Genomic DNA, 23,253 nt, shown 5'->3' on the forward strand with positions numbered 1-23,253 from the left:
GTCTTGCCTGTTATTGACTACAGGCGTATATGTATTTGTGTATTCAGATGTATCCCTGAATACGACCTCTCTCACCCACTCAACCTAATTTTCCCCGTATCATCCCATTAAGATTAAGCGGGGAACGGCCATGACGCTTACTGTGTTCCAAGCAGAGCTGTGCTAAGGATGGCGTAGTAAACGCCATACACGAGTGACCCAGGAGTCCCAGTCTTCTGCTCAGAGGTTATCAATCTTCAGACTGACATGATGTTTATTCCCCAGGAACAGAAATAATTGCAATCATGTATTCCAGTGCTTCATTATGGGTCGGACCAAAGCTTTGTGTGAGCATTATGCATTTTACTCTGTCCTGAATCAGTATTTCTCTGACTGGTTTCTACCCTTTTCGTAATTTCCTCCTGCCCCCCCCTTTCTGTAATTTGGGATGGCTCTATTAACGGCATCCATCCTTGGTGCCGTCAGTATATATTGTTTGGGGACATGTACTATATTAAAATCCATCTGGATCAATTTCCTGAGGCTTGCAGTGGCCTCAAATTTACATAAATTACATATGTGTGTAATTTTAGCTACATATAATTATACATTGTAGCTACATTGATGACCTTCACATATCTCCTAAATCAAACCTAACAGCATCAGCATCTTTGAAATTCTACACACTGGTTTAATCCATATTTTAAATATGGGGAAAGATATTACTTTTTTTTATTATTAGTAATCAGCCTTAGGGTCTTGGTGCTCAGTCAGAAACTGTTCTATTGCATAACTGGCATGGAATAAACAAAGGAACAGCCAGTATCTGATAATTATTTTTAAAACATTTCCTAGAAATTCTGTTGCCTATAAAATGACTGTGTGGTGAGTGTCGGTTAATCCATTTGGTGACAGAGGCGTCACCTAGACTGTCATGTGCAGAGGGGGGCACTACATGGGCTTTGACTGGGCCTGTGTGTGAGTGTATAGTCTGAGATTATATTAGGACTCTAGCAGCTGGTTTCACGTTCACACTGGTGGAGATTCCACTCATGACAGCATCAACAAATTGATATATCATCATGCTTACGGCTTTAAATAAGCAATGCTGTTATTTTGTTTCTGCTCTTGACTTTGGGGACCCCAGACTGACAGGAAGACTTTAGTATTCCATCTCTTCTTTTGCCAAGAACATTGTGAATGAATGAATGACCGTCTTTGGTTGACTCCTTTGAGTTTTCGTTCACAGCCTTGCCAAACTCATTGCTGTCGTCGTCGTGCATTTTGGCGTCTTGAATGTGGGACTCGTTGGGTCTCTTTTTAATAGCATTGGCTAAAAGTCACTGTCACAGTTACTGCGAATAGATGGATGGGAGTTTGCTTGTAGGCTCTGTATCCATATTCTCCTTGGAGTTTTGATGATCCTCGCTGTTCTTCCAGTTTCCGGTTCATAACGTGAGGTACATGACAGTCAGCGTTTTCAGCATGTGACACGTGCTGCACACGCTGATTGGCCGTCATCTACCTTAGTGACACTCTACACTTATCTCATTGATATGCAGTAATGCTTTTCTTGTCCAGGATCTCAGCCGAGGCTACGCCCAGTGCCAATCAGCAGACCTTCCTCTTCATACCACTTCACCCCACCTCTGCTCTCTATTGATTCTGAGATTGTATTTTGTATTTTATTTACTTAGCAGTTACTTTTATCCAAACTGATGTACAGTTGAGCAGGTCGGGGTTAGCTAGTCCCTGGACCAATTAGGGTTAAAGGTCTTGGTCTGGGGCCCAACAATGACATCACTCTTCTCACCAAGGGATTTGAGCTGACGACCATTTGGATTATAGACACACATTCCTCACTCACTGAGCCACACGCTGCCCCTAAAGAAAAGCACTTGACTCCGGGCAGACTGGTATGAGGACTAAACCGCCCTCTATTGGCTTCCAGTCCCAGTCTCTCACTGGTCCCTGCTCTACACAATAAACCAAAATTGGGCCAATCTGTGATGGACCCTGCCGTTGGACACAAAGGCCACATTTAGAGTCTGGTCGTCCCAGACAGACTGCTGGCCTGTTTTCCACGTGCCCAGAGTCAGCAGAGTTACTGCTAAAATGGGTGTTAAAGAGGCAGACTGGCATAGGTTGGCTTTGGATGCGTCTGCATTAAGCTGTTGGTAAAGCAGGGGTGAGATACAGGTGATGGTCAGAGTCACCGCCGGTGATTGGCAAGCATCACTATCAGCCATGCTGTGTCATTGATCACTTGTACAGCAGCGAGGTGAGAGAGACCCCTGCCCCCCCCTCTCAAGCCATATGATTGAGGACCCCCCAGATGTCAAGATTTTGTTTCAACCAACCAATTGAATATAAAGAGTCACAGACACAGAGTACCCAACTGGGTGGTTGAAACAAAATGTTGGTCTGGATTTGTACTCTCTGGACCTGAAATCTTCACCTCTGCAGGCAGGACAGATGCAGTGAGAAGATCCCCCCCCCCTAAGGACAACAAAACAGGTCTGTGTCTGAGGTAATGATGAAGAACAGTCAGAAAGATCAACCATCTCTGTCCCGTCTCTCCCCTCTTTCTGAAAAAGGGCATTTTTTGGTCATTCTGTGTGCATGAGAATTGAATAAGTTTCTCTGAAATGATAAAAGCGGTTTCTAATACAGCTGAGTGTTGCAGCACAAAGAATATACATTTTTGCCCTATAAAAATATATAATACGGCTCTTCTGCATTAATCCAATTTTCATCAAATAGCAATTCAACCCAGAATATTTTAAATCATCCCGTAGCAGAATCTTATTTATTTGCAGAAAATTTCCATTCTGCCTCGCATTGTTCAACTGCTTCCTGCTAATTATTGCCACCGGCTTCAGAGGCACATAAGCTTCAGAGCCACATCAGTGGTGCCCCCATGAATCCTTAGTGCCTGGATGACTTAAGAGCTGACTGAATCGTCAAAGGAAATGTACGGCATTTCTTCCACCTGGCTGTGAGCCCTGTGCCGGGAAAATGAAAAATAAGGATGGTTATTTCATTACCTGTTACATCGGTTTGTGAGAGACTGCATGCCAGAGGTCATGGTAAAGTAGTCAAAATATAAACAGGGCAGAGAGGAAAACTGATTATTTTCAGTCCTGATACCTGACTGTCATTTACTACAGTTCAAAGGGCTGCCTTTGTGACAAAATAAGTCTATACTATTATTGAATGAAATACAAAATGCTTTTCCTATTGTTACACCACACATACAATGGCATCTCAAAAGTGTGTACTCCTCCGTATCGGGGTGCTGGAAGTGCTCCAGGTTCCTCCATCAAAAAAAAAAAGATGCTGTTTGAGATTCTGATGCTTAATTGAGTGTTGGGTGTGAGGATCCTGCGATTCCTTGTGCAGGATCCAGGTTCTCGGTGACCTTGCACTGGACGTACAGTGTAGCTGCATAAGGAAGTGTGTGGCCGTGTGGGTATCTGTGAAAACACCGCTGAACTGGCCACTTGATCAGGGAAATGTGATGAGAGAGATTTCAGGTGCTTCCATTAAAATTTTTAATCAAGAATTCACATTAAAAACACGAAATACTTCCCGAAATACAAGAAAACACAAGGTAGCAAAAATACATTTGTTTTATGGAAAAATAATACATTTGTAAACTATAGATTGCTATTCGGAGTTGTAGTGGTAAGGAAAAATTGGCTCTGCATTGTATGCTTTGATACACAATAATTTCATTCACAGTGACATTTAACGACACTTTTACGGCTGCACAACTCTTCCTTTGTTACAGGTTGCCCTTGAGGGTGGTGTTGTCTGGGGTAATCAGAGTTTGGTACGTATTTAATCAGAACTTCATTGTAATCTGGGGTCCCAAAGGCAAGGTCCATATGGAAAGTGTGGATGATGTAGCCTGGGGTCCAACTGGGGAGTCCATGTGGAAAGTGTGGATGATGTAGCCTGGGATCCGACTGGGGAATCCATGTGGAAAGTGTGGATGATGTAGCCTGGGATCCGACTGGGGAGTCCATGTGGAAAGTGTGGATGATGTAGCCTGGGGTCCGACTGGGGAGTCCATGTGGAAAGTGTGGATGATGTAGCCTGGGGTCCGACTGGGGAATCCATGTGGAAAGTGTGGATGATGTAGCCTGGGGTCCGACTGGGGAATGGTGAGTGACGTAAGAGGTGAGGGTAGAAGAAGGAGGTTCAGATGATGCCGAATTTGGCCAGGTCACTGAGCTCCATGTCACCGAAGGCTTCCCAGGGACAGATGACAGTGATATCTGAAAGAGCAAGAGAGTGTCAGGGCTGTGAACTGTGCACTGTAGGATAGCCATTATTATGAGTACTATGGGTACTGTGCACCCTAGGATAGCCATTATTATGAGTACTATGGGTACTGTGCACCCTAGGATAGCCATTATTATGAGTACTATGGGTACTGTGCACCCTAGGATAGCCATTATTATGAGTACTATGGGTACTGTGCACCCTAGGATAGCCATTATTATGAGTACTATGGGTACTGTGCACCCTAGGATAGCCATTATTATGAGTACTATGGGTACTGTGCACCCTAGGATAGCCATTATTATGAGTACTATGGGTACTGTGCACCCTAAGATAGCCATTATTATGAATACTATTGGTACTGCGCATCATAGAGTAGACATTATTAAGAGTACTTTTTTACTATGTATCATAGGGTAGCCATTATTATGAGTACTATGGGTACTGTGCACCCTAGGATAGCCATTATTATGAATACTATTGGTACTGCGCATCATAGAGTAGACATTATTAAGAGTACTTTTTTACTATGTATCATAGGGTAGCCATTATTATGAGTACTATGGGTACTGTGCACCCTAGGATAGCCATTATTATGAATACTATTGGTACTGTACATCATAGAGTAGACATTATTAAGAGTACTACTGGTACTGTGCATTATAAGGTAGCCATTATTATAAGCACTATCTGTACTGTGTTTCCTGGAATGACTATTATAATAGAGTACTTATATGTTCCATAGCTTGGCACTGACAGGGATTTGTTACCTGTGCCGAGACCCTCCATTCCTGGGATGTCATCTCCAAACCTGAGTGCCGGTGGAGGGAGGAGAATTGCATGAGCACAGAGAAGTAAGCAGTAAATGCTGGTTTAGTTTGATTATGCAGCTTAATGTGAAGTTTTCTGATTGCCTGTTACTACTAGACAGCATGTGCAGATTGTGACAGCAGAGGTGAATGTGCATGAATGCGTTTATGCTCCTTAGTAACCCTCCAGAGAGATGCCGTGTACTTGCTGCCTGGTGTACTTGCTGCCTGATGTACTTGCTGCCTGATGTACTTGCTGCCTGATGTACTTGCTGCCTGCTGTACTTGCTGCCTGATGTATTTGCTGCCTGCTGTACTTGCTGCCTGATGTACTTGCTGCCTGGTGTACTTGCTGCCTGGTGTACTTGCTGCCTGGTGTACTTGCTGCCTGGTGTACTTGATGCCTGATGTACTTGCTGCCTGGTGTACTTGCTGCCTGGTGTACTTGCTGCCTGCTGTACTTGCTGCCTGATGTACTTGCTGCCTGATGTACTTGCTGCCTGGTGTACTTGCTGCCTGATGTACTTGCTGCCTGATGTACTTGCTGCCTGCTGTACTTGCTGCCTGATGTACTTGCTGCCTGGTGTACTTGCTGCCTGATGTACTTGCTGCCTGATGTACTTGCTGCCTGGTGTACTTGCTGCCTGATGTACTTGCTGCCTGCTGTATTTGCTGCCTGATGTACTTGCTGCCTGATGTACTTGCTGCCTGATGTACTTGCTGCCTGGTGTACTTGCTGCCTGATGTACTTGCTGCCTGATGTACTTGCTGCCTGATGTACTTGCTGCCTGGTGTACTTGCTGCCTGCTGTACTTGCTGCCTGATGTACTTGCTGCCTGATGTACTTGCTGCCTGCTGTACTTGCTGCCTGATGTACTTGCTGCCTGATGTACTTGCTGCCTGATGTACTTGCTGCCTGCTGTACTTGCTGCCTGGTGTACTTGCTGCCTGGTGTACTTGCTGCCTGGTGTACTTGCTGCCTGATGTACTTGCTGCCTGGTGTACTTGCTGCCTGATGTACTTGCTGCCTGCTGTACTTGCTGCCTGCTGTACTTGCTGCCTGGTGTACTTGCTGCCTGATGTACTTGCTGCCTGGTTTACTTGCTGCCTGATGTACTTGCTGCCTGATGTACTTGCTGCCTGATGTACTTGCTGCCTGGTGTACTTGCTGCCTGCTGTACTTGCTGCCTGATGTACTTGCTGCCTGATGTACTTGCTGCCTGATGTACTTGCTGCCTGATGTACTTGCTGCCTGCTGTACTTGCTGCCTGGTGTACTTGCTGCCTGATGTACTTGCTGCCTGGTGTACTTGCTGCCTGATGTACTTGCTGCCTGGTGTACTTGCTGCCTGATGTACTTGCTGCCTGCTGTACTTGCTGCCTGGTGTACTTGAGAGCAGCTTTTCCCGGTGGTCGTTTCCCGCTCCTGCTCCCCACTTACCCTTTCTGTCCAGGCTTCGGGGCCTTGCTCTTAAAGGTGCGAGTGGTCCTCTGCTTGAACTTGGGGGGTCCCTTCTTGGGACTGCTAGGTCCTGCCACGGCAGTGGGGACAGATAGGGTGCTTCCCGTGGGGGCCTCTCTGCTCATCTCTGGGGTTTACTGAAAAGGTTTGGGGGAGGGGAGGGTGTGAGTGCAGTACACACCCCAGGAAACAGTAGCCTTTTAACTCAGCATGTACTTTGTTTTTTTACCCTATACTGCCCCCTACCTGTCACTTTCTTCATACTCATCTATTCACACTTACTGCTGTTGCATGCTGCTAATCCTTAATCGATATCAATCCATCCATTCATCATCTAATCTCTTTATCCTGGTTAGGGTTTGCAGGGTTAATCCTTATAGATGACCTGAAATTAAACCCTGTTGAGTTACATAACCCTCGACACTTTCCAGAACAATCTGCGCTATGTCTGTAATTACAGCCTATTTTTGGATGCCGTCAGACACAGAAGCACAGACGCACAAAAAGGCCAAAAGCGGCCTGTTTCTATTCAGGGCTGTATTTTCTGAGATTAGAATGTTTTATGTAACATTCATGTTTTATATAAGCAGGTCATCCATAGTCAGCAATCCTCACTCTTGGATACTTTGTAACACAGGTTCTTTGTAGGTCTGACCCCCCCTTGGAGTTTAATGTTCTTTCATCTCTACATCCCTTCTCCCATCATACCTGCCTTCTATCCCCACATAGACAGGCAGGGGGCAGCCTAGTGGTGAGGCTTGTTGTGTTTGTGACTTAAGCCTAAAATGGCTAAAGAACAAACCTAGACTGTGTCAAACTGGGTACGAGATGATGTCTAAAAAACCTGATCTCAAAGATGACAGCTGTTACAGCCACTTCTGTGCTGTAACTGAAAATGCACATTTGAATATTTGGATCTAATATTTCATTAGTATTTGTAGCATAATTTTGAGTTATATTTCTGACATGGATTTTTCTATAGTTTTGCATTTCTTACAGTGTAAGAATTAGTAACCTTAACACGTAATTGCTTTATGTGATGAATTTGATTGGCTGCTGAGTTTAGTGTAACAGTGTACCCCTGCCCTGTGCCCTACGTTGGCCTGGCATCCCTCCCAGGGTGTACTCCAGCCCTGTGCCCTATGATGGACTGGCATCTTGCCCAGTGTGTACCCCTGCCCTGTGCTGCCTAGGACAGGCCTCTCTGTGACTCTTAGAAGATAGATAATGTGTGACACATAAAGTGAGTAAATGTGAGCGAGAGCTTCCTCTAGATAAATGACATAATTTTTACGGCTTCACCCTCTCCGCATGATAGCACGCTTACCCAGGTGTTGCTAATGTACAGGTAATTATGACACGAAGCCAAGAAGAATTGTTTAATTAAAATCACATTGATTAATCTTTTCATAATGCCATTTCCCCGGGTCTGTTATGGCATTTGTGTTATTCTCCTCCACGCCTAGTGAATAAATACACAGCAGGTAGGATGGAGAGTAAATTGTACCTAATTGAATTTAGTTAACATAAACTCATCATTCCTCTTAGTATATGTTAATGTACCCTGTCTGCACCACAGACTTTACTCTATGCTGTTTTCTCAATGTACCTCATACTGTGACGCAGCTATCAAAGTAGCCTAAGGTTGCTAAGCTAACAGCCGAGTTGGAGGCTTCCACACTTTGTGGATTCTCATTGTGCTGCCCCATTTCTACCAGGATCTTAAGCATCCAGCATCTCTCTCTCTCTCTCACTGCTGCTCCTCTTACCTTCTTCCTCGGGGCGTTTGTTCTCCTCTTCCTCCCTCCCTCTGTCTTCTTTCTGAGAGCAGGTGTAGTGATCAGCCTCTTTGGTCTGTGGATCCTCTTTACTTCCTCTTCTCTCTGCTATCTGTTGTTTCTCTTCACCTCCTCTCAGTCCTACCTTTTTATACCCATTCTCCTGCCCACATCTCCAGCACCCCCCTCACCCCGCATGTACAGTGACAGGGATAAGAAGGTGTATTTTAAGGCCTGACTTACGGGTGGGTAAGCCTGCATGTGTTTGCAGGAGGTCTGTTAAAATCAGCCTCCTTGAATTGAGCTTCAGCCCTATTCTCTGAATCCCGCCCTAAATATAGCCTCGTCCCAAAATAAACCCCACAAATATTTTTATTGCGTTTTTTTCCTTTGCTTTTGTCAACAAGCATTTATCCATCGTCAAGGTTGAAGAATGTTTCCATAATTTTTGTCCGTGTCCATCATCTTATACCATGATAATGTAGACTATCAGTGATTCTCTAACACTACAGTATTATAATTAGGTGCTGTCAAGTCTGTATCGCCTCCTGCTGGTCATATACACAGCACTTGTCTACAGTGCCTGTCCCCTTCGGTGTTCCAAACCTCTGTCCCTTTTTGTGAGTTCATCTACCCTGTTTCCGGTTTTGCTCTTTTCCCTTAATTGTATTTGGCACCAGAAGGTTATATGTTTAAATACCAGGACTGCTTCTGTACCGTAGAGCTCTGTGTGTTAGTGAACAGAGCCAATAAAATGTTACCGAAGATGTAAGATCTGCCGAGGAAGCAGAGCAATGGTGGAATGTGTTTGCCCACTTTATGTAACTGAAAATTATTTCAAATTGTAGATTATAGACTGAGCAGCCGCTGGTTTTTTACCAATCATATGCTAGTCCAGTGATGCCTGTAATCCCATTGTGATGCACCTTCAAAGGGTTAAATACTAACTAAGTATTTACCATATTATCCCACTTACTGTTACCCATGGTGGCTGTGCAAAACACTGGTGATGCTTACCCAGAAAATAATTCCTTATTTTGTTTTTCTATCTCTCCATGCTTTTACCCTGACAAAAAATCTGCAGCACGTTTGATAAAAAACAGTACATATGCGCTCAACAAATTTGATGTGACTGTTAAATTATTAGCTTTCAAAGTCGATGCATCAGTTGTCACCAGCCAATGAAGAGCAGGAGTATATAATTTTAATGAAATTTTATGATGCCTGTTATTTAGGATGTTTAATAATGAATGACTTGTGCTGGGAGTTGCTGCTGGGGAAAATTTTGAAATCTCAGTAATGTTTGGTGGACAGAGGTCCACTAATGGATGGCTAAGAGCCAAGCATCTATTTAAACTGGTTTTAACCGGTTTCATGCATTAGAAATGTAATCCGGGCATGGTCGTGCATATATTCTCAGATATGTACAACATTACTTTCTTGTTGAGGTCTCTGTTGGCGCAGAGGATGTCTGTGTGTCTTGGGCTGTGGTTTGAATCCTGCCTATAAATGTTTCATATTTGTTTTGTGGTTTTCCCTTTAGTACTCCAGTTTCTTCCAGCAGTCCAAAAACAATGAAAAGTTAGGTGAATTGGTGTTTCTGTATTGCTTGGAGTGTGATTGTCTGTTTGTGTGTCTCTGGTGTCCCACTCAATGTGTCCCATCCAGCGTGTCCCATGCAGTGTGTCCCATACAGTGTGTCCCATCCAGTGTGTCCCACGCAGTGTGTCCCATCCAGCGTGTCCCACCCAGCGTGTCCCACCCAGCGTGTCCCATCCAGTGTGTCCCATGCAGTGTGTCCCATGCAGTGTGTCCCATCCAGTGTGTCCCACGCAGTGTGTCCCATCCAGCGTGTCCCACCCAGCGTGTCCCATCCAGCGTGTCCCACGCAGTGTGTCCCACCCAGCGTGTCCCACCCAGCGTGTCCCATCCAGTGTGTCCCACCCAGCGTGTCCCACGCAGTGTGTCCCATCCAGCGTGTCCCATCCAGCGTGTCCCATCCAGTGTGTCCCACGCAGTGTGTCCCACCCAGCGTGTCCCATCCAGTGTGTCCCTGCCTTGTGCCCAGTGCTTCCTGATGTGGGCTGCAGCCTCAGTGTGACCCCAAGCTGCTCAAGCCATTATCAAAAATAGATTATACTATGTATAATATATATAAAACATGTATGTATACAACAAGGATGATAATACCACTAGGGTGGAGGAAGTGGAGGAAGTTTAAGGCCAGAGGTCTGTGGTCCATGTCCCAGAAGGACTTTGAAGAAGAGCTTCATCTGATCTGCTCCACCTGATCTGCTCCACAGAATGGTTATGTGTATATTCATTAATATATTTGATTTATTGATTTTTTTTGTTATTGTTTATTAATATTATTTATTGGTATTTTAAATCCTGGTTTAGTCGTGGTTCTGCTGGCAGAAGGCTACGCTGAACAGCACGTTGCTTCCAGGGTCAAAATTTCTAAGACGGCAGTGCACAAGAATTAGGTGAAATGTACACTATTCTGATAAATAAAATCTTACAAATTAAGCACCATAAATTTCACTTAAATAAATTAAGTGAAATGAAAAATGATTCCAATCCAAGTAAATGTTAAAAAATTCCAAAAATTCTCAAGAAAGTTTAATGATATTGTTCGTAATTGTGTTAACTATGGGAAGGAACTTCTGTACCGAGATTACAAAAGGCGTTTTGCCGACCAGTCAGCTAACACATCATGAAAACAACTAAAGTTTATTAAATAAATGTCGGAGTGCACTAGTGGAGACTTAATCTGCCATCTGCTTAAAAATGCTTAGCGAGAAAGTAAAAACGAAAACAGTGCCAAGTGTAACCGCGTCAGCACTAAAGCCTCATTGTGTAATATGTTCCACGCCTCTATTTTAAACCTTGTTTTTATCGGTTAATAGCGGTTACCTTAATACCAAGCACACAGGACATAATCTCCTCTAAGACATCGTCACGTTTGAGCTTTGCAGCCTCTGTAAGCTAATTTGTAAGCTGACTGCTTATTTTACCCATAACAGTTTACCTAATATTTGGTGGGTATCGCCTGGCACTGTAATCCATTAGAGAAATCAGGAAGTTTGTCTGTTGTAAATAATTACCTGGAATAAAGTTCTGTGGGCGTCGTGGGACGTATTTGCGGAGAGTTTTGTAAGTTTTCATGTTTCATGTTTACGTGTTGTAGGCAGTGATTACCCCTAGGGGGCAGTATCGACTTTCATGCTTACGTGTTGTGGGCAGAGTGATTAAGTTTGTTTTGGTGGGGGCAGAGGGGTTCAGTGAAGGAGCAGGATGAGGTTCACAGCCTGCTTTTATTTATGAAAGATGCAGCCAAAATAATAACAAAAGATGTGTACAGTTGGTATGCCGGCCATTTTTTGGGACCACCCCAGATTTTGGTCATCTGTCCTGAAAAAATTAATTTCATTCCGGGACACGGACCTCTGGAATGGCGTCACTATATGCAGTGACTGGGTGTCCAGTATTCTACAAGACTGAAGTGGCAACCCTTGTGTACAAAATTATTGCCAGGTCTGGACATCATCAAACAGGTTATCTATCATTCTGAGACTTTCAAAAGAACAAAATAGCCACAAACAAACATTATTAATGCAGGTGTCTATTTTGGGGCATTGAAAGTGCCTTTTCTGGATTAATCAGTAATGTAGACCAAACAATGCAGCCAAATGCAGACGTCGAACCCCGTTTGTCTGTTTTGCCCCGTTTGTTTGTTCCATTCTGGCTTGTTTAGGCTGTATTCCTGCTGAAACCCAACCGTGTGTCACACTCAGCCAGTCTTTTCACACTCGTCGTCATGGAAGCTCCCTGCTCTGTATCAGAATTTTATTGTCAGCCGCACCTTGAATCTTGGTTATTTAATAACTTGTTTTTTTGCTATGCCTGCTCCTTTGTCCATGTCTATGTTGTAAAATGCCAAGTGCTTCCATTACATTTTTAAATACGGATACTCATCTTGGCTAATGATTTAAAAATGTACTTGTTTCCCAGCGCTGTGGTTCGTTCATTTAAGAAGCGTTTGGAGATCTTAGCTTACAAAGTGTCCCGTGGGGCTTGACGTCCTTCCGGAAGCTGACACTCCTCAAGAAGCTCAACGCTGAGGGGTTTGATGAGGGAGGCGAGAGCAACAGAGGAGAGGGCACACAGAAAGCATGTCTCTGTGAGTGACCTCCCCCCCCATGACTGTTTGAGAAAACATGGGAGGAGGAGGGGTGGTGGGGCAGTGCGGAGAGGGGTCAGGTGCCAGGAAGAGGCGAGATAGCTCCCGGTTTGGGCTCTTCGTGGGTTTTAAGGAGCCCAGATGGATTTACTGAAAGGTTCAGGAGAGGAAGGTGGGGAGCAAACAGATGGGAAAATCACTGCCCCCCCCCCCAGCCCAGTGGTATCCGTCTGGCTGGCTACCAGGCAGGCAGGGATGAACTGGAACGGGACCAGAACTGATACACATCAGATGTTAGTTGTCAGTGAAAACTAAATGGCTCTCTGCTTTCATCCATTTGAGCGGAGTCTTTAAAGTGTTGCACTTGGCACAAAAACAGTCCCTCTAACTCCTAATGTACAAGTATATTCTACGTGTTTCTCTTTGTTTTTTAGATTAGAGAGGGTTCAGGAAATAAACGCAGTGTAACTGGAATGATCTCGCTGTCCCAGGTGTTATTTTTTTTTTAATATTTATAACGGGGGGAGGGAGGAGCAGATGGAAAGGAGTGAAAAATGGGACAGGCTGGGATGGGGGGGGGGGGGGTGGCTGCCCCTGTATAAACTCCATGGGCATTGCTGGGCTGCTGCAGCTGAGTATAACATCTCCAAACACCCCCCCCCCCCAGTTAATACCCATCATCTGTTTAATCTGTTTACTGGGAGAATGATGCTGTGGACTTTGATCATCCAGCAGCTGGACTCAAGACCTGCAAGTCACTGATTTTTAATGATCCATCTGTTCACGCGCTGCATTGGAATTTATTTCGCTGGCAGTTGTGACAGTTTCGCGTGGCAGCGGCGCGACACGCTGGCAGGTCCGACCGAACGCAGCCGCGGTGCCTCCTGGCCCTCCAGCCATGGCGGGAATCAGGAGTGATTCTGGGGATCTGCCGAAATCTTCCTGGGAACCTGGGAGGGAAAGAATACTTTACTGGAGATTTTATTACATCCGGCCGTGTGTCTTCAACACACGGTGTTAGGGATGCACAGAAAGGGGGGGGGGGGGGGAGCATGACAGCCTCTGTATCTGTATCTCCCCGCTTTGCAAGAATGATGCAGGAAAACGAAGGACCTCGAATCACCTGCAGTGGACTGGCCTGACCTCTGAGCCTCTGCTTCTTTTGTTTTCGACGGTCACTTAAATTATAAACTGGCTTTGTTTTAATTTAGATTTAACTGGCTTTCATTGTACATTTATATACTTGTCTATATACTTAAAGACAGTTCTTCCATTCTGATCCAGTTTAGAAGTCAATTTGGTAACACTACACAATCTGTTACATCTGTCTAGCAGCTATTTTATTTTATTTTATTTTATTTTATTTTATGTATTTCATTATATATTTGCTGTCTTAGACTTTGCACGCTTACGTTTGTTCCCCCTCTTCTGCAGTTGACTTTGGCTCCATATAGAATCCGGTTTTCTGTTAAACTGCACCTAAAATAACACAGCTGTCTTCCATGATTTCATTTTAGCTTCCCGGCTCCCGGCTGATCTGTGTTTCTCAGGAGGGTGACGGGACGCACACTGTATCCTCACTGTATCCTCACTGTATCCTCTCAGATTTTGCTTGAGACGCCTGACTCGGCATTTCGCAATGGACTGCCGCAGTTTCATTTACATGCCATTTGTTTCTTATTGATGTTGATCATCTAAAATAGCCATCGGAATTATAGGAGTTGCATCTTCAGTTCACATCTATTTCTCCAGAAATATGGGCTATTAAACTAATGGCTTTAAATGAGTGTCACAAGCTGTGTGACCTAATATAATCATCTCTGAATTCAGCCAGCTGAGTAGTTAATTTAATTCCATCTATACAATTTCCTAAAAAAAAAAAAAAAACCAGAAAAACAAGTGGATGTTTGTCCAAGTTCCAGTAGAGGGAATGAGGGTTTCCTGAGGCTCTCGTTAGAATCACTTATTGGCCTGAATAATGATGCAGAACCTTAAATATGTATGATCTAGAACTTTCTATTTTTACGCACCTAGTTTTTCTAAGGTGTATAATGTCACTTAGTGCCACTGGAGAGACACAATGCCCTTTCCCCATAGTCAGGACAGAAACTGTTAGTAGAGATGCATTTCACACATCTTAATGGGAGTTTTTAAGTGCTAAAGTGTAAATATCAGCCAGAATTTCTCAGTGTTGTTTACTAGATGAAGACTGAAAGATAAGCCAATTAAATGCCATCTATTCGAATGTTTACTTAATTGACCTCTATATACACAAAATGAACGAAAAAACTGTATATAAAAAGTTCAAAATTGTTTCAAAGCATAAAATTATAGGTTTTCTTTGAATATTATTTATGATACTTGAGACAGCCTTTATGTGGGGAGGCGGTAGTGATGTATGTGTTCCATGTGCTTGCATGCAGATTTCAGTCGAGTGAACAGTGCCCTCTGGTGGTGAGATTAGCGTCTACCTTTTCTCTCATATCCTGCTTCAAGTGGAGCGGTGTGTAAGCAGATTTGCTAGTTCTCTTTAAACCTCTCACAGTTTGATACTGAGGGGAGACTAAATGTAAGAGCAATGTATACAGTGCCTTAAATGAGGCGGAATATAACCTCAATTTACATCCATATACACTTTCATCGGATCTCATCTCCTGGGCTACAATTGGGTACATAATGAAATTATGTCAATTAGTGCTTTTTTACTGAATCAGAAGACCATTACGTCTCGTGTTATTGTTTCACTAGTCTAATCCATTAAGTTCCTGATTAGACTAAGGTGGAAGTGTGGGACAAGTATGATACTGGAAATGAAATGTAAACCACTCGAAAGAGCATCTCAACTGGTGATGACGCTACATTACCCATCCCCCACACTGACGGGGGGGGGACACGTACTCCGACGTGCGGTTACCTCACCCCACCAGTAACACCTGCCGAGTTCACACGCAGGGACCAATCGGAGTCACACGGCAGGTCATGTGACGTGGGCAAGTGAGACCGACAGATATCCATGCACTGGCACGGTCCAGCAGAGCAGGAGATACGACGTTCATGACTGTTTTTGTTCTCAGGGTTTCTAAAGTTCTCGTAAGATTTCTAAAGCTACCTGAAAGCTACGATGCTGTTTACGCTGCTGCTTGCCTTAGTCATTGTGTCAGTCACTACAGAAGAGAAAGGTAAGGTGTGCGTTTGAGTCTCAGCACAACCCTGATAAGAATGAACAGCTATCTCTGTATTGGCCTCCTTCCCCTGCATTGGTTCCTTCGATTTTGTTTAGATATTTAATTTCTTATGTCGAAGGAAACCTTTAGTTTTTAATGAGGACAATTCAAGTTAAGCATCTTATTCAAGAAGCCAACGTGGATTTGAGTTGACGACTTTCAGGTCACGAGTCCCTGTCTTGGCGTAGTTGGGCTACCATCTGCCTGAAGGCATGACAATATGAATATATAGAAACATTCATATGTGTGAATTGTATTTGTCATCTAAATTCGCAGTTGTCTGTATGTCTTTTTCAAGACTGTTAGCTGTGTTACAGTAATATTGTTCGCACTGTGTTTGTCGGGGTGTGGGTGAGTGGATTAGGACACCGTGCCTGTGATTGTAAGGTCTCTGATTCAAATTCTGTGGTCGGCAGAGTGATTTCAGTGTTGGGCCCTTAAGGTCAATCGCTCCAGCCACTGGTTGACCCTACTTTCACTTTTCTATGTTGGATAAAAGCATCTACTAAATAAATAATTGTGATCGGCTTCTGGTTTTATAATCGTGAGGTAGGAGGTATGTGTCACTGCCCCGGTGGACAGGGGATCGGTCCCAGGTGTGGAGCTTGCTGCCTGCTACCACCACTGACCTTCTGTGTGTCTTCCTGCAGACAGCGCCCTCCCCAGGCTTGGAGACGTCAGCGCAGCCGAGTCCTTCATCGATTCATCTGAAGTGGTGGTCGTCGGGTTCTTTGAGGTCCGAGGTGACATAGGAAGGAGAGGCGGAGTGGGGAGGCAACCGGACGTGGATCTGGGCGGGGGGGGGGGGGGGGGATGGTGGCAAGGGGTGGCCGTGGTCATCTTAGACTGAAACCTGGCCACCTCAATTTTGCATTTTTGTGGCATTTTTTTCTTGCCTAGATTTGCTTCTTTTAGTGGCAGAATTTTCTCTACAGCCACAAGACACCTGGGAACCAGTTACTGAATTATAAACAATGTGGACGGATGGCGTTTAGGTACCTTAAATATTCCTTTATTTTCTAGATGCCTTACATTCACATTTAGATTTATGTGCCCCCCAAGATGACCTCTGGTCCTACCCTGGCCACCCCACTGAAACATTTCTGGCTCTGCCATTGGTGGCAGCACCCGGAGGACAGGATCTATCGCAGAGACACCCATGTGCCGGGATACCGGCACCGAAATTAAAAGTGCAGCAAAAGTTTGGGACTGAGAAAGAGGGACATTCTGGGTCGTTTCGCATTTATGGGCTGAACCGTAATGATGTTGTCCACTCTCGCTTGATCTTTCTCAAAACCGCAGATTTGGCAGAGAAGCCGTCTGCCGCTGTGGTCAGGGAGAGTGGGCACCTGTCCCAGAATTCCGCGCCTCTTGGCCAAACTTCCCGTGCGGGGGTTGAGGGCTGGTTGGACAGGAAATGAGGGAGCTGTGGAATTGGCGCGGCCTCCTGGTCCTCCCAAACCACAGTAAACATAAGAGGTGCAGCAGAAGGATGGAAGAGGCAGAGGAATGGATGGAGGTTTTCAAGAAAGAGGTTGTAGGGTACATTGCAGTAGACAGGGAGGAGATATATATAATTTGCACATAAATAAATCACATCTCTGAGCGTCAGTCTTTGCACGATCCTGTTTGTTCCATTTCTATATGTGTCTTGATCACTCTCCTCCTTCTATCCATCCCTCTCCATGTCCCCAGGGGGGGGACAGTTTTGGCTATAAGGAATTTGTTACGGCCGTGTCTGAGCTAAACGACGTCCCTGCAGCCTTGTGCCATGAGAAGGAGGCGTGGCCCCATTTCAACATCACCTCTGACACCATCTCCATCTTCAGGAAGGTAAACCATCGTCCTGCTGCAGACACACGGCCCTGGATCTCGGTTTTGCGTTGCGTGTCGTACCTTCCTGTGATCTACTTGACACACAAGGTTCCTCCCTATCTTTCCGCTTGCGGACACGGCGCCCTCCTGCTTACCAGGCCGATCTTCACCGGGAGGACCTGCTGCTCTCCAAGGCCCAGGCGCTGGACGTCGACGGACTGACACGCTTCTTCAGCATCAATGAGCTGCGCTACGTCACCGAGTACAACCAAGTGGTACGTTTTTGTGGCGGTCATCAAGGCATCCCACAATGCCCTAGTGTCAACGCGGTTCTCTCGTTCCGTCCCATCGATGCTGCGCTAATCGACCTATGTGCAGGCAGTGCTCGGCCATCCGGCAGCTGCGTTCCTTACTGTTTAAGAGGAGAGAGATATTCATCTCTTCAGATGTAAGTCCATTAAGGTTATTACCCTCAGACGTGGATCATGAAGAATTCAGCCAACACCCCGTATGAAAACGAAGCTGAAGGAGGGCACAGCTGCAGTGACACCCCCCAGAGACCAAAAAGCTCACACAGAGTCTATTATGTTCATTTATTTTATTTATTCACACCCCCAGACAGCAGTGGGCCTCTTTAAGTCGAAGGTGAAAACGCACCTCCTGCTGCTTGCCAACAGAGGGAGCCGTGATTTTGACGACCTTAAAGACGAAATGGTGGCTCTCGCTCCTGCATACAGCGGCAAGGTCGGTGATGGGTTACATGCCAGCGAACAATCAATCCCTACTTTAATGCCGCCGTCTGACGGCCCTCCCTGGTCCTGCTTACAGTTCTTGTTCGTGCTGGTGGACGGGACTGTGAAATCCAACGCCCACTCCCTGGGCTACTTTGGACTGAAGCCGAACCAGCTTCCCAGGGTGGCGATCTACAACCAGGACTTGGACAGGAGCTGGCTGCTGCCCCCGGGGGAGATCACCCCAGAGCGCCTGAGGGAGTTTTGCGACTCCTTCCTGCAGGGGGAGCTCCAGGTGAGAAGGGAAGCTGAATCAGTCACCCTGGGATTCAGACGTCGACGCACCAGCTGCCCACTCTTTTCTGTCTGGTCTCTCTGGCTATTTTCTTGACTGTTTTCTGTCTGGTCTCTCTGGCTGTTTTCTTGACTGTTTTCTGTCTGGTCTCTCTGGCTGTTTTCTTGACTGTTTTCTGTCTGGTCTCTCTGGCTGTTTTCTTCACTGTTTTCTGTCTGGTCTCTCTGGCTATTTTCTTGACTGTTTTCTGTCTGGTCTCTCTGGCTATTTTCTTGATCCTTTCCCTCTTCTGTCCATCCGCTACACACCACTTACGCTCTTTGTCTCTTCCCCTCAAACCTGGCTTGCTCCTTTAAGCTACTGGCCAAATGAGTCAGTCACATGACTGGCGTACTTTCATATATACTGCATGTGAGCAAACTGATGTGGATTTTGTAATCATACAACAATATTACATTTATACAACTACTCATATATTGCTTTCCAGGAAAATCTTACTCTGTAGTTTGAAGCTTTTTTTATTTATTGATTCTCTTTGGAAATTCCACTGTAAAGTGCTAAGCCACAGTTTGCCTGTGAAACTGCTCTATTATCAGAGATGTCAAGCATGAATCGGAGTGACAGCCCCTTTTCAAAACCAGGCAGTTTTAAAATTTTGCAGACCCACATATTCACGGCTGACAAGACCACACCTTTTACCCATCTTTTTTTTTTTAACGGACTTCCATCCATCTCTCCATCTTCCATAACCACTGATGTAATATGGGATCCAGTTAAGCCTGTAGCCTTTGCCAGGAAGTATTGGGCACAGGGCAGGGGACACCCTGGAAGGGATGCCAGTCCATCACAGGGCACCAGGAGGAGGTCACCCTGGATGGGATGCCAGTTCACTCTCTCACATGATTTTGGAGAAACCGCTTCACCTAACTGCATGTTTTTGGACGGTGGGAGGAAACCAGCAGAGGTGTAAAGAGTACCTGAAAACCATACTTGAGTAAGAGTACAGATACCTTACTGTATAAATTACTCCATTACAAGTTACAAGTCACCAATTCCAATAAGACTTGAGTAAAAGTCGTAAAGTATCCAATTTTAAAAGAACTTAAGTATTTTACTCGTACTGAATGTAGGCTCAAAGAACACCAAGAAATGTGGAAAACAAGGAACTATTTATTTATGAGGCTTTATTTCCTAATATAGACATTAAATTGAACACCTCAATGTTTCAAAATGGCAGAAGAAGAAAATAGAACAAAAAGTCAGTCTCAGTCAAACTCAAATGTTCAAAAAAAAGGTAAAACAATAAAAAAAACTAATAAAAAAACAAATTCAGAGCTGACTTTAATGGTGTTTTAAGGGCAATTCTTAAGGGCAATTCTTAAGGGCATTTCAAGCAAAAATGGAGCACTCATATTACTAAAATAATGACTTGAATTACACCATGATAATTATCAATATCGTTTGATATGATCATGATAAAAATATTTTTGCTATATCGCACAGCCTTAATGGATGCTACCACAGTGGCTTTGCTAACTAGCTAATAACTAGTAACCCATAGGAAGCAAGCTGAACAGTCGTTTGAGCAGACAGTAATATCTGATGACGCACAAAGTCATTAAGTGTCAAGTCTTGTTAACTACATGGAAGCTATATTATCAGCAAGAAGGTCTTTACCTAGTTACCATAGTTTTGGTAGTGAGTCGGCTAGATAGTCAGCTAACTGATGGAAACGTTTAACCAGCAGCAAAACAACCACAAACAACCATGCGGGTCCCACAGTAAAATCTTTGTGCAGTAATTGACAGTCAATAGTGTGTCTAGCAGAAACATTAACAAACAAAATAATAAATAATAGATAGCACTGTTATTACACTGGGACACTAAAGATTTTTAACTTAATGACATAACAGGTACTACAACGATTCCGTTCTGCGAGTTCGCTTTGGCTTCCGCTTTAAGACGTGTTGGACAAGGGCGTGGCTTTCGCGGTACGAATGGGCCGGGTTGGATGTGGGCGGGGTTGGATGTCCAACCCCGCCCTCCTGCAGGCTGCAGCGAGACATACTTGACGAAATTAGCCGTGGTAGATAAAGATCCTAACTTGTCGCATGCAATCACAATGTAGCGAGTAACGGTAAGCGTCCGTTCAAATGTAGTGGAGTAAAGAGTACATATATTCAGTCACAAATGTAGTGGAGTAGAGAGTAAAAGTTGCTTATATTTTTGATACTCAGTACAAGTACAAAGTAGCCAAAAAAATACTTAAGTACAGTAACGAAGTCCATTTACTCAAGTACTTTACACCACTGGAAACCAGAATGTCCAGAGGAAACACTGGCAACACGGGGAAAACATATTCCACACATGCAAACACACATGTGCGAGCACACACCCATGCACACACATATATACATGCACACACACACACATATACACACACCCACACACAAACAGACATGCATGCATGCATACATACACACACGCAGTGCAGCCCGTGCTCCTAGCAGTGCTCAGAAAGCAGGCAGTGTGGCCGCACGTCTTCCCCTGCAGGTGGTCTGCACTGCGGCGTATTTCCCAGACTGCCGGTTTTGCTTTGTAACTCACACACGTGGCTAAGTGTACATTTATCATATAACTGCTCTTACAGCCCCCCCCTCCCTGCCCACCTCCCCTCAGAAAGTCCAGGCGAGGCTTTAACGGCTCCGGTCTCCCCCCGGTGCTCATTTTCTTCGCCCTGGCTTCATTCCCTCGCTCTCCCACAGGTTCCTCCCCCCCCCCCCTACTATACAATAAAAATATATCTGATCTCCGATTCTCGCTGAACTGGCAACCTAAATCATACTTTGGCGTGTAAACTGGCATGTAAACAGTGTGTAGAGTTTATAAAATGTTTGGACAGGGAATCGATCACGGTGTTTATATTTGCCGTGGGAACACAGTGAGAACACAGTGTAAAGTCTGCAGAGATGATGCTGAAATATCGTCCTTTTTTTTCCAGAAGCAGACAGAGGAAGAAAAGAAACCAAACTCAAAAACTGAGCTCTGACGCCGGACTGTGATTTGAAGCAACCATCAAATCTTTCTCTTGTTTTTATTCGATTGTATACACTCTGTGGCCACTATATTAGGTGCCCCTACAATGCACCAGATAACCCCCCCATTTGCGTCTAGAACCAGTTCACGAATAGGTGCATTGTGCATTCAGAGATGATTTCTGCACCATGCTGTTACACTCACCGGTTATTGGGCTCCCTGTTACCTTTATCAAGTCTGCCGCTTCTCCTCTGATCTCTCTCTCATCCACAAAGTGTTTTTCAGTCACAAAAATGCCATTGATTGGATGTTTTTTTTTTTTTTTGACTTATCACTCTATTGTCTGTAAACTCTACGCACTGCAATTTGTGAGATGCTGGAACTGTCACGTCCAGCACTGGCAGCCACAGCGCATTCAGAACTGGGCAGCCGCTCTCCTGTTTAGTCTAACAGTCAGTGAACCTCCTGACCCGGCCTGTGTGCTGTTTATACTCATTTTCAGCCAAATGATTGGCTGTTTGTGTGGCGGAGCAGGTGTAACTAATAAAATGGCTTCTGAGTGTATGTGAAGCTGTATGTGTGTGTGTGTGTGTGTGTGTGTTATGTTTATATTACATTGTGGGGACCAAATGTCCCCCACAATGTAATAAAAACCTGTTATTTTGATGTTGTGGAGACCATTTTTCAGGTCCCCACAAAGATCTGTGAATGCAATCAAAAAACTAAAAATGCCAAAAGTCTCTTATTTAGTTTGGTTAAGGTTAGGGCTGGATAGGGGTTAAGATTGTCATGTTGAGATTAGAGTTTTCCAGATAAAAATGAATGCAGAGTCATCACAAAGATATAATTACAAATTTCTTGAGAATCAGAGTTAGAAAACAGGAGGGGAAACTTTTAAATATATGGCAACACACCTTCGGGCTGAACTTTTAAATGCCCCACAAAACGATTAGGTAGATCTGCAGAGATTCAGCCAGTGCTAATTAAGATAATTAGCAGGATTGTTAACCACAAAGGAACAACCCAATTGCAAATGTTAGAGGCATGTATGGACCATGGAATGCATCTGGATGGGGTGGTGGGGGGGGCACCGGGGGGGGAGGGAGAGGAATTAAGTAATATCCACGTCATAGGCTTCTAAATTTTCAAAACCTGCTAACCTTGCGATACACTTTTTAGCCTCTGGATGTTGAGAATCAGTTGAATCATACCCAAAAATGGTTATTTATTTCATGATTGACACTGCATTCTGAACGATCCCCCCCTCCTCACCTATTATATATCTGTGTGGGCATGTCTGTGGTCATGCATCGCATAAAATGTGAGGGAACAACCTGAAACCTACCAAATTGTACTCGTTGGGCTCTCTCTCTGCCTGTAAATATTTATTTTATTTAAACTTAAAAGCAGCAGTAGAGCTTTGAAATGTTATATAAAAGGAAATTAGAAAGTGAAATGGAAATCGACGGTTACCCACACATGTGCGCCATTTTGTTATACAAAACCACAGTACTATACAGAACAAAAATGAAATTACATGCATGAAAAATATGAAATTGTATAATAATAGTACAGCATTCCAAAGTTATATTCCATGAGTGCATGATGGCACAGTGGCAGTTGTCAGATCACTGCAATAATACTAGTACCAG

General features: G+C 44.5%; 2 protein-coding genes across 4 annotated transcripts; one reads left to right on the plus strand and one right to left on the minus strand.

Annotated features, from left to right (window-relative positions):
* Positions 1-3,519: 3,519 nt before the first annotated feature.
* On the minus strand, positions 3,520-9,253 carry LOC111833576 (retinal cone rhodopsin-sensitive cGMP 3',5'-cyclic phosphodiesterase subunit gamma). Its single transcript, XM_023791999.2, has 4 exons — positions 8,309-9,253; positions 6,519-6,676; positions 5,040-5,080; positions 3,520-4,262 (listed from the first exon to the last, which is right to left on the minus strand). Exons 2-4 carry the CDS (start codon positions 6,662-6,664, stop codon positions 4,186-4,188), a joined length of 264 nt encoding a protein of 87 aa, XP_023647767.2. The 5' UTR covers positions 6,665-6,676; positions 8,309-9,253; the 3' UTR covers positions 3,520-4,185.
* Positions 9,254-15,590: 6,337 nt separating this feature from the next.
* Positions 15,591-22,144, plus strand: LOC111833570 (endoplasmic reticulum resident protein 27). Of its 3 annotated transcripts, none has more exons than XM_023791984.2 (7): positions 15,591-15,679; positions 16,375-16,460; positions 17,420-17,557; positions 17,698-17,814; positions 18,158-18,283; positions 18,368-18,565; positions 21,567-22,144. In XM_023791984.2, the coding sequence occupies exons 1-7, from the start codon at positions 15,622-15,624 to the stop codon at positions 21,612-21,614; spliced, it is 771 nt and encodes a 256-aa protein (XP_023647752.2). In that variant the 5' UTR covers positions 15,591-15,621; the 3' UTR covers positions 21,615-22,144. The 3 variants fall into 3 exon arrangements, with proteins under 3 accessions (XP_023647752.2, XP_072568917.1, XP_023647753.2); XM_072712816.1 differs by having other exon boundaries at positions 21,570-22,144; XM_023791985.2 differs by lacking the exons at positions 15,591-15,679; positions 16,375-16,460 and adding an exon at positions 16,571-17,258.
* The last annotated feature ends 1,109 nt before the right edge of the window (positions 22,145-23,253 follow it).

This window comes from Paramormyrops kingsleyae, chromosome 5 (assembly GCF_048594095.1).
Source record: "Paramormyrops kingsleyae isolate MSU_618 chromosome 5, PKINGS_0.4, whole genome shotgun sequence".
Lineage (NCBI taxonomy): Eukaryota > Metazoa > Chordata > Actinopteri > Osteoglossiformes > Mormyridae > Paramormyrops > Paramormyrops kingsleyae.